Source organism: Sander lucioperca, chromosome 18 (assembly GCF_008315115.2).
Source record: "Sander lucioperca isolate FBNREF2018 chromosome 18, SLUC_FBN_1.2, whole genome shotgun sequence".
Classification (NCBI taxonomy): Eukaryota; Metazoa; Chordata; class Actinopteri; order Perciformes; family Percidae; genus Sander; species Sander lucioperca.
Window position 1 is genome coordinate 19917101 of NC_050190.1, and position 12077 is coordinate 19929177.

The 12077-nt window shown below is 38.0% G+C and overlaps 1 protein-coding gene across 2 annotated transcripts in view; it reads left to right on the forward strand.

Moving 5' to 3' along the window:
* The first annotated feature begins 2460 nt into the window (after nt 1-2460).
* Nucleotides 2461-12077, forward strand: part of LOC116057631 (uncharacterized protein C14orf132) — a 33261-nt gene continuing 23644 nt past the window's right edge. Inside the window, exon 1 of one of the 2 annotated variants that reach the window (XM_031310178.2) lies at nt 2461-2786. Coding sequence is in view for 1 of the 2 variants with exons in the window: in XM_031310177.2 (XP_031166037.1) it covers nt 2760-2786 (27 nt within the window). In the remaining variant the exon portion in view is untranslated. The remainder of the gene's footprint in view (nt 2787-12077) is intronic. The other variant, XM_031310177.2, reaches the window with a different exon arrangement.

The window sequence follows — 12077 nt, forward strand, 5'->3', positions numbered from 1 at the left end:
ACTTGCTGCTTTCGGCACAAATGTAGATACAGTCCACAAAACCTGAAATAAAGCATGCCACGCTCTTTTCACTGGTAGAACATAAAAAAACTTGTCTGTCGATCCTGTTAGCTTCCTGTTTGTGAAAAGAAGATTCATCCTTGTTTTTGAAGGACTCAATGATTTCCCTATTGGACTGTGTTTAATCTCTGAAGCTGCAACACAGCGGTATGTTTAATGAGGTCATGCTATGCATGATTTTAAATGGTGGGAAAGAAATTTTTTAAGATCTTGGTTGAATATCATTGAAGCTAAGGGCTTATGTATGCTAAGTGCTTAAACTAAGCATGTTAACTGTGAAAGTGTCACTCCCAGGAAATTAAGTAATGACCAAGTCATTTACATATTGTGTTTTCATTTAAAAATGACAAAAAAACTGAGGTATTACCCACAATGTAAGATCATAAAATGTACTGATCCATGACAAATTAGACAATGTACTGTAATACAATTTATTTATGTTCTAAATGAGACATAAAGCTAATACAGAAGTAAATAAGAACTGTAAAGTGAAATCCCCCACACTGGAGGACTGGCTTGGATGTTGTGTGTGCCTGCTCAGCAAAAAAGCAGACAGGAGGATGGAATCTTAACTGCTGATCTAGGAGATCTACTTCATCTCCTCCGTAGCAGAGGATATGGTATCAAAAACACAACATGGGATGTTAACATGAGGACCCATCAGTATTTCCCCCCTAACTCCCAAGGACAATCCTCTTAACTGTTGCCAAATGTTGTTTCTTACAAAAAGTAAATTTCTTTCTGAAAGGGCAAATAACTTTAGGTCAATGATTCATTTTAAGATTAAAAGGGAACAAAAAGTCTAAAATATGTGTGTGATACCTGACCCAAAGAAAGTTTAAGTGCACGCTCTCTGACCAGTTCTTTAAACAGCTTTGTATGTAGACTAAGAGTATATAGTGTTGCTCAACCAAGGAATACATTTTAGTATTCACAGTGAAAGCTGGGTCACCATTAAATGAATCACTCCTCTTACTGTAACTAGAGCTTGATAATTGGCTTTTTGAAGAGACTCTCCAATGAATAATAGCAGGATCCTTTATTCTGCAGGCCTAGTTAATTCAAGAATGTGTCATTAGTTTTAGGTCACATATTTCAAAGCCTCGGGAAGGGCTCTGGAGAATCAAAACTAAAGTGCACACGCTCGCAGCTTTGACATCTGTTCATCTACAGATTCAATTTATCTGTGAACATCACAAACACACACCTGTATGTACCTGGTTGATTTTAGAGACCCAACTAGGTTTCTTTCTGCATGTTATACATTACATATGTTGAGGTCAGGAACTGAGGTTTGGTGATAAGCCCTATAACTCAATGTCAGTTCATCAACTAGAAAAAAAAGCAAACTTAATATCAAAAGGTCAATGATGCACCATAGCAATGGATTTCGTGCAGAAGAAGTATATTGTCCATACAGAAGTTTGGAATTTGTCTTGTGATTTATTAATAATTTGGCAAGCAAAACAGAAACAAAAAAAGAAATGCTGCCTATACTGTATTAACCAGAGATACAAAAGAAAACAACGCCTTAGCATAAGCAGATAAATAAATAAAATACTCAAAACAAATGCAAGTTCAAGTTAAGTGTCATTCCCCTGCTTACAGGTTATGCAGAACGCAGGAACGGGATGTAGGCCTAGTGCCCCCGGGGCCAAACAATACTTAGAAACAGAAATTCAACTTACAACAAATACATGGCAATCACAGGGAATAAGGGGCCTTACTCAACCATCTGGATGAAAAATATTATGTTGACAAACAAGAAAAAAAAGACAATTTTAACTTGTGACTATTATTCTGATTGAAAACAAAGATGGTAGCCAGAAATGATAATCAGTTTTAAAATCAGTTATAAATTAATACAACATATACAACTTTTTTTTTTAAATATTTTCATTAAAAAAAAAATCTATTTCTTAAATATGTTTACTTTGTCATACAAAACGAGCAAGGTCATGTGTCATTTCCAATACAGGTACTTCTTTTTCTGAAAACAAAAATGTAAAAAAAAAAAAAAAATTAATAATAATAATAATAATAATAATAATAATAATACATGGAAAAGCACAAACTGGGGACTAGCCCCACAAGATGAAAAACAGCCCCAGGTCAAAAGGCCACTAGTACGTGGGCAGGGGTGTATAGGCTACACATAAATGTACACTGCATGTACTGTAGTGTACAGAAGGCTTAGGCAATAAGAAGATATAGCAGAACAAATATTTTAGAAAAATGGCTGAATAGTAGCCGGAAAATGACATAAATAAAGAAAAAAGAAAAAAGAGAGAGAGAGAGAGAGAGAGAGAGAGAGAGAGAGAGAGAGAGAGAGAGAGAGAGAGAGAGAGAGAGAGAGGACTTGCGCCTCCTTCGTTACATATGACGGTCCAGCTCCAGCGCCTCCTCCACCTCCCTCTCACGCTGTCTCTCGCGTCCACATCTCTTCATTTCTCCGTCTGCTCAGCTTCTCTTCCTGCTTTTTTTGTCACATCCCTTCATTTTCTCCTCCTTCCTCCTCCTCCTTCTTTTGGTTGTTCATCTGCGACATGCTCCTCACGTGAAGTGCGCCAACTTACAGAGCACTGTGGATGCCGAGTTAAAAAATAAAAAGAAGGCAAATGCTCAATCGGGGAATAAGAGAAAAAACTACGCACTTTTGCATCTTTCATTGAGTGCCTTGGCTTGAACGGAGCAACAGTATGGACCTGTCATTCATGACTGCGCAGGTGAGACATATTTCCTCCAATCTGCCCAAAGATGGTTGGCTCGTCCGAACTTTTTATTACATTTTTCATCGATTTAATGGGCGTGGCCGGTCAACACGTTTATTAGGCGCTTTGGCAATTTTACATTTTAGATAGGCTACATCTGAACACTATTAATTAAGATGTATAGAAGTTACAGTAGTTCACTTAAAATCAATATATATTTCCATAATATTGCTAATGAGACTAAATAGGCTACGTATTCCCCCTTTACTGTATGGTACTATTGTTTGAGTATAGCCTCTTTTAGTAGCCTAAATAGTTGATGTAGTTATCCTTTATAAGTTTATTAGGCTTTAGGTGTGTTGTAGTTTATTAGGTTAAGTCTAACTTGGACATGCTATACCTTTGTGTGATTGTCAGAATTGTTTGTGACAAAAAAACATCATTAAAACTTCAACATATTTCTTTAAAATGACACCAGTTAGATTGGACCAAGACCTTGTGGCATATTGCCTTCATGTGCTTTGCATGTCAATACATTTGATCAGATGGAACATGTGTTATTATTATTGTGTTATTGCGCATCTGTTTTTGAGATGTGTTTTGCTTTCATTAGGAGCTGATATGGCAGGCTATTCTTCCCTCCCCTCCCTCATTGTCTGGCTGCTTACATGGTTTGTCTGGTGCCATCTGCTTTGCCATTTTCTGTGCATCTGCTATTAAATGGATTCGGAGCATTATCTTTGCTACCAATGGCTGTTCTGAGGGCCAGACTAAGCCTAATGCTCCCAAATGTTTGAAATCAAGAACCCCTAAATAGAAACGTATTGGAGCGTGGAGCCATCCAAGAATACATTTTGTGTTCAATTTGATAGAAAGAGAGGTGGAGTAATAACAGTGGAGAGCATGACACCTAACATCAAAACAGTCAGCATTAATCACTCTATCATTGTGCAAACTTTTAGAGAGTGAAGTAATCAAAAATGATGTATTATATGACTTAATGTACGCTTGTGTTTCTAGAATCTTTGCTATAGCATTGCACAGGAACCAGACTTATACAACGACTGACAGCAGCACAGTGAAGGAGGCAAACATCTACCGATTATATTCTTGATCAGTTGATTAATTATTTAGTCTATAACTTAAATTGTGAAAGTACTTAGAGCAGCTGGGGACCAAACAGAACGTCCCCACCAACACCCTGCTCTCTTCTAACCATAGACATACTGTGACGGCAGCCACCTGTCACTCAAAGCGGCACACCCTTAATTATGCATAGCTTTAAGCCATAATATAATTTAAAAGGGTGAGTTATTCAAATTTCACATGGGAGTCTGGATTGACTCCCTTTTGGAGGCAGCTTCAAGTGGCCATTTGAGGAACTGCAGTTTTTTTTGTTGATTGACAATTGAATAATCAAATTACGGTTACTGCTCTACATGCAACATCAGAGTCCACAAGAGTAAAGGCAGAAAAAGTAAATGCAGTTAACTCAACAGGAAATATACAGTTATTTATTTAGACAGCTAGTTTAATGGCTAACTCAGCAGAAAAAAACTAATTCTGCTAAATTAGAAAGAAGAAGAATGCAGTCCTATAAGAAAGCCAATGGCTAATTTTGCTTAGGTGAAATTCATTACAGTGCTGTGATTCACTCTGTAATGGTGACTGTGAATAAAGTCAGGCAAATGTCCCTGAAGTTTTGAAGATTGTCTTCACAATGGATGATTTTTTGCCCATCCATCTCAGTCTAGCTCTCCCCGGCTGCAAATCATTAGACCTTCGGCATCACTTTGTCTCTAAAAGATGACAGATGCTGCCATAACTGTTCTCTCCTAAAGAGAGAGAAAGTTTTTAAAGAAGTCCAACTTACAGATTTTCTCCCTGTAGCAGAGAATGAAGAATGACTAGTTTGGAGGATGCACTGGTCATCATTTCTGCAATTAACACATTAAACTCTTTAGTGGGATATAACGTTCAGAACTTAATTTACCGAAAAAACTGATCTTGGCCTTTAGCAAAAACACATCCTCCAAGCCAAAAACATGCATCATGTGGGTACCATTACACAGAATACCAGTTCAGACTGGTAACATAATTGGCTATTGTTTCGCTGCATTTGTCACTCTTCTTTTTGTGAAAATGATTTTGTACGATATCGCAGAAACATGCTAAATAGCTCTCTGCAGAACAATGTGTGTGCTTTTGTGTTCGGCGAGTGATTTGCATTTGGCAGCGATGCCTCACTGGTTTGAAATGAAAAAGGGCATACTTCATTAGGCTGAAAGTGGTGGCATCCTCAAGCATTGCAAAACATGGATTAATAGGTGACAATCACCGTGAAGCTTTTGAATACTAAGCTGAGGGCAATGAGGCACTTTGTTTTTTATCTTTTCAAATGAGAAATGTTTCAGATAACTTCCCTCGGCTCCTCAGATGTGGATATTAAGATTTATTATTAACTTGCACTCACTTTATAGGCTACATTTATTTCTCCAGACCAACTACTGTGATTGTTAATCACACCGTGTACACTAGTGTGTGTGCTGGCCACTAACTGATGTTAAGGTCAAGTTTGATGTGTTGTAGACAGGCTCCAGAGCCATCCTGGGCATTAGGCCAGTCTGAGACTTGCTTCAGCTGACAGATGTGCCACACATATATAGCACCAAAACCCTTAAGGGCTCTGTCTATCCAGTACACACTGACCCACTGGCCTTGGCCTTCTACTCATTTTTGCATGTACACACGTGCATGGACATAGAGACCTAAAAAAAAAAAAAAGTGCTATTGTGGCAACATTTGATCCCCATGGGTAAGAAAAAGGCACAGAAGGAATGCCAACACTGCACCCTATGTGTATTCCCTTTCCATTTCCTACATTTCTGGACCGTTAACTCTTAAATGAGATGCTGTTTTCAGGTCTGTATTCATAGTCTCACTTCAGACGTTTTGTCTTTTCATGACAGGCCATCAGCAGTTCCATTACTCAATTACTTATTCAGTGAAGCTGTGGCTCTGAGTCATTCTACCTGACAGGCTTGTCAATCTCTGCTCACGTTAGAAAGGACAGATGAGAGTGAAATAATGAGGATGGAGGAGGTGGTTTACAGCCTCAACAAAAACAAAGCAATCTGCATTTACCCACAACACCAGGAACAGACAGGACTGGCAAATACACTTTTGGTTTACTTTGGTGCCAAATGATACACACAACAAGTGCCAGAAAGTCAATACAATCAGAGGAGATGATTTTTAATGTATTTGTAGTTTTCAGAATTAATTGCAAAAGCTACTTTGATCATAAAGGTCCAAATAAAACGATTGGACAAATTAAGTGACATATGTTAGGAGAAAGTCTGGTTGGAGATAGCTAGAAGACTTGTTTGTGCACCACTACACGCTGATATGAAGCCAGATATGGAAATGCAAGTTGAATAGTTCACATTTGAGATTATTTTCCTATTAAACGCAGCAGCCACCACAAGGCCTATATTGAGACCATCTTTGTTCTCAATTGCATAAAAAATTCAATTACATAATCATGTTTTCTCACTGTGCATTTTCCATGCCCAGACTTTCCCCTTTTAAAGTATGAATCTCCTGGTCTCTATCGTGGAGGCTTACCTGAAGTGTGTAATAATGGTACAACAGCCTTTTCATCTCTCGGAGTTCATTTCCCCTCTGGTGTTTTGTCTGTTTCTTTTTTCAGCAATTGGTTTTATATAAAAGCAATAGTCTTGAGATAGTGAAAAAAAATCCAGACTTCTTGCACTTGTGTGTAGTGTTGTTCATTCTTTGTTTTCTTTACCTACACATTTTGTCTCTTCATGTCTATTCTACCGTCGTTCAGATAAATCAAACTAAAATTGGCAGAATAATGTTAAAAAGCATTCCACAGTGAGTGCAAATGAGTTTTGTGTGTTTGTCTGTACAATATTAATATGTGACTTCACAGCGCCAGCAGGAGCATTCAAAGACATTCAAAGGCTGTGAAGGGCAGGTATGCAGCATTAAAAAGTAGACCCTTTTATTGAGGAAAATGTACCAAAAGCATTAAAGTGATGTAACCTTGCTTTTCATAGCAGGGCCACTTCATGGTTTTCCCTTACTTAATGGATGCACTGCATGTAGAGAAAGAACATAGAATACACTGGAGGCGAGCATTCAGAACAAAAACACAATGTTCTGCATTTCGGTTGGTTTGCTTTGGATGATTGATTTTTACATCTTCCTCCAAAACAACGGTTTATGTATTCTAGCTGTTGCTGATAGTGGAGTGCAGCTGCAGGTGGTCGGGTTAAATCAGCAGCCTCAAGTTTAGTCTCTTCCTGGTAAAATCTTAATGCTCTCATTGGGAACAATTGACTAACCACCAGGAAGCTGCAGGCATCTATTTGTGGCTCTGATACCCCCTCTCTGAGCAGCAATTGTCCAATCATAACTTAGCAGCTGTAACTAGGCACTGCAGGCCTGTCAAGCTTTGGATTTCTCTGAACGTTAAAAACAGTGTGACAGCGAAACTCAGTATATAATAAAGGTTTGGATTGTGTTTTTTTTATTATTTATTTATTTTCCCGTCTAAAACCAAAAATGCAAGAGGGCTTTTCATTCTATATTATTTTGTGGGGTTACAGATTATCAGAGTGGGCTAATATTAATGGCTCTGTCCTGCACTCTATTGGATTTGGTCACATCCTGCTTTGTTAACTTTAGCCTCAATCTTTTATCATGTATGTAGCCAACAAGTGCATATTTACAATCCCTTTACAGGGTTGTCGTTTTAAAAAGAGTCAACTGGAAACATTAAAAAGTCAGTCTGAGACAGTGAGTGTGTTTACATGCACACTAATATTCCACTATTATTCAGAATATGACAATAATTCGAATGTGATACATGTCATGTCTTGAATAATATCTCATGTAAAAAACAGCCTTTTTCAGAATATAGCATTTTCCGATTAAAACGTGGTAAATGCCGGTATTATTTGGGTTTTAGAAGCATTATTTGGACATACAGCGCATTCAGAATACGTGTCTCAATCAGGGTTTTTACCGCAGTTAAGCCTCTTGCCTGTTTATGGTTTAGGGTAAGCTCTATGCATTCCTAGGTTGTTTAACACAAACCATCTAGCCAACAGTTTGCAAGGCTGGGGTTGAGATGCATGCCCAAAAGAAAAGCCCACATTTCTGGTCGAAAGAAGAAACACACTTTAAACATTATGAAAGCCGTGGATATCAAAAAGGTTTTTGGATATGCGCAAACATCCCAACAGCAACCTTTTCAAGAAGGTGGTTGAAGGAATGAAAGAGGGAAGCTGTGTTCCTACGGTTAAACAAGTCTGCCACCGGTGGAAAGCTTTGAAAAAAATCCTATTTTGCAAAGTTGCATGTACACAGGCATATCAGTGTAATATTAATTTCTTTATGAGCCATGTCAACAGCAGACATCGGAATATTGTCTTTTAAAAAACCGAATATCATGTGCATTTAAATGTAGTCAGTTTTTAGCCAACTCAGCAAGCTTAGTTTGCCACCTAGTGATAGCTTATACAATCTGTTATCTGTAATCAGTTGTCATTATAGCCTGAAAATGTCACTGACAAGAATAAGCTGTTTTTTGTCATCATTTGTCTGAAATCAAACAACGATATTAAAAATAACTTTTTTAGGGGTAAATCTGCTGCCATTATCATTGCAAACTGCATATGTGCCGTGCTAAAACTGAGAGCTAACCGTAAAGGATTACTGAAATGCCAGTTACTGGTTAGATTGGGGGGGTAGTAGAAACAAACATCTCCCAGCTGTTTTGCACTTGAAATGATCCTGATTGCATATTGATAGAAGTCCTGGGAAAAATGAAAGGGACAATTAATGGACTGTGACAGCCAAGTATGAAGTAATAACATCTTTCCCTGATGGACCTAACCCCCCCAACAGTATGGTGCTTCGTATATAACTGTGCCTCTCATATTCAGCAGGTATGAATTATGTATTACCATATACATAATCTATTCTTCACTCATCCTGAGATAATTTCAAAGCAGCTTCATCCACTGTATTGAGAAGATAAGATACACCTTTATTGATCCCCAGCGGGGAAATTCGATTGAACTGATCTATGATTTCAGGTAAAACTTTGGATATTGACTCAGCCCTGATCTTTGAAAAAAGCTCCATAGGGACATTTTTGCCGTTGAAGCACACGTACAATTATAATAATAAATTTGAAATTCAACTCATGAGCAATTCTTTTAATGAAAAGAAAACACAGGTGGAAATGATGTGAGTTAAACAGTGTGCGGCTGCTCTGCTTTTGTGAAAGCTGGCAAATTGCTGAATGGCAGCAGCTGATTACACACTATCAAGGAAGAAGCGGACATGAATTATGATCACCACGGCTGCTGTAATGTATTGACATCATTATGCATTTTTTGAAAACATTAGCATGCTAAACAGACTAATAAAACTGTATGATTATGTTTTGAGACTCCAGCACAGCTTTGCCAGAAGATGTCAATTACAATGTTTCCATCCTTGGGTGCAATTTCAGTAAAATTACCCATGTGAGTACAAACAGAAAGAGGGAAGAAAGAATGATTTCTTGTTGGTTTGAACACAAATGAATCAGATATAATTGTAGAGTTTTTTTTTGTGTTTTTTTTTAGATTGTTTTCCAATTTTGGACAACATCATTTCTGGTGTAGCTTTTCCACAATTTATGTCAGTTTTCACCTCGAGCATAAAACCCTAGTGACTTCAAACAATGCCGCCATAATTACACCAAAAGCGAAACCTGCTTTTGATTTGATTTGTTGCACTGGGCCCTACTCTTTCAGTCTGACCTTGGGGTTTGTTCAAAGAAAGCTGCCCTGAAATGAATGACAGTGCTCAGACAGGCCTTTCTCTCCTTCTTTCCCTCACCTCTTGTTCAATCTGCAACAGACCTGAGGTTATAGCACACATAATGTACCTTCACTCCCCAAGAAATATTGTTTCCCTAAGACCCTTCAAAGTCAAAGGCAGAATATAAGTATGTAGCCACACCCCTTGAATAATCTGACTGTATCTATACAGCATTTTAGTATACTGGATTATCTGACACCCTTCCTATTAGAACTCAGTTATTGTACTTCAGTCTCAAAAGGTAAATCACACCCTTCCTCTGTGCTAAAGTACAATGTGTTGCTGCTGATATTTTACATATACAGATTTATAGCAGCTATTTGTGTCATACTAGCCGCGCTTACTAGCTGTGCTTAATGCTCCACAGCTCTTATGTTTTATATAAAGCAAATTTGACCACGAACTTCTCATTTCTGGTGTATGCATTTTAATGTTCAGATTGTGAATTAGGCACTTAAGGTACAGTCAGTTGTATTACATATGGAAATCATTTGGAATGCCCTCTGGTATGCATGAGTGGTGGAGAAATACACTGTGATTGATTAATTTCACACATTTCACAGAGTCTTTTATGTGATGCTCCCAGCTTACAGACAAACATTTGTTTTCTTTGCAATGGAATAATTCACCTATGATTTGGCTGTTTTGCGTACATGTGTTTTGTCACATTATCCATACACTAATGAATATGTCTTTCCTGGATATGTCACACTACAGTGATCCTGTTTCCTGTTTGTAGATGTGCGTGTGCGCACTTACATAAATACATGGACACACATACTGTAAACATCATATTAATTCAGGACTGAGGGCATGCAGAGTGAGGTAGCACTACTGAACTGTTACAGTATAACACTGTAACTAGGCCATCATGGCACTCGCGTGACATATTCATAACAACCCCACCGACCCCCTCCTCCCACAGGGAAAATACATACAGCAACTATTCAGAAATGCTGATGCCAACCTGCAGCGGTATAAGTACTGTAGCAGCTACACCAGTACAGGCGGTGAGATGCTACAGTAATTTCATTTTACAACAGTTGTGTTGTTATGCTGATGGCAATTTACACATTGAAGATACAACAGAGTTGATCAAGGCTTCAACAAAGACATTGGGCCTAATGCAAGAACATGTTCCTCTTCTCATCCTCAACCACGCTTACTTTTTTTCTGTGCGGTTTGCATTCAGGAAACTCAACAGGGCAAAGCCTGCCAGCCTGTTCATAAGGAGTTGCAAGTTGGTGAGATTTCACTCTTAAAAGTCACAACGCAGAGCTTCAAGTCCTGCTTTTGGAAATCAGCAAACATTGCTAAATAATGTGTTTCTAAGCAAAGCAGTCTGTGACTAATACAGTATGAGAGGTGGTGACGTGAGAGATATTAGAAGAGAAAGAATATTACAGCCTAGAGTAGGTTATGTTACACTGTTGTTGCAACAGAAGATGATTCTGGACAGCAACCTGCATGAAGACCCTGAGGCAGGTGCTAGAGTGAGAAGTTTCCTTACCGTACAAGTTTGTGGGCCAAAATATGGCAATAAAAATTATGAAATCCAAAAAACTTAATAGCTAATAGATCCCCTAAATCCTTCACACTGGTCCTTTAAATCACTTGTAAGTGCCACATACAGTAAGAAGTAGAATATAGTGAAACAGTATTTAGACTGAAGGAGCTTTAACATCCTATAGAAGCTGAGATCAATATTAATGGCTTATATGAACCAAAAGGAGTAAACATGACTTAATATGGACTGATAGCTCACTCATTGGACAGGGTTAGGTAGCTAACTTTTGATTTTACTTATTTTTTCTATTGTAAATAGAAATACTAACTCAAAACCTGCTTAGAATTAGTAGGGCTACAGCTTTAACAAAGGGGGTAATTAATCATGTTTTTCCATGAGATTGACAGTTTGTGACAGCGGCTACCAGGCTATTACACAAGAGAGGAAACAAGGGGGAAATAATTGTAAGGGTGCTTTTATATGTAAAAAATATAAAAGCAATCAAAAGAAAAAAGAAAATCAAACATTACAGGGATAAAGGCTCTGATGAAATTGAAATGTGTTGTGCTGAATTTGTATTTGACATGAAGAGTTGTAGTTCAGAGGGGTCTGCAGCACCAGCTCAGGGTGGCACACACACACACACACACACACACACACACACACACACATGAAAGACTGCAGTGTTTGATTGGCTGATCAGAAAGGTGGTTGGATTTTCATTAATAACAAACCTACAGAACATCTGGTGATATATTCCACACAAAGGTTTATAACAGTACAGAGAGAAGTTAGTGGAGAAACTTTGCTGATACTTAAAGAGTGTTACTAAAATGTCTGCTCTGTGTTTGAATCCAAGTTGTTGGAATTTGATTAAAAAGGTGTTCAAACTA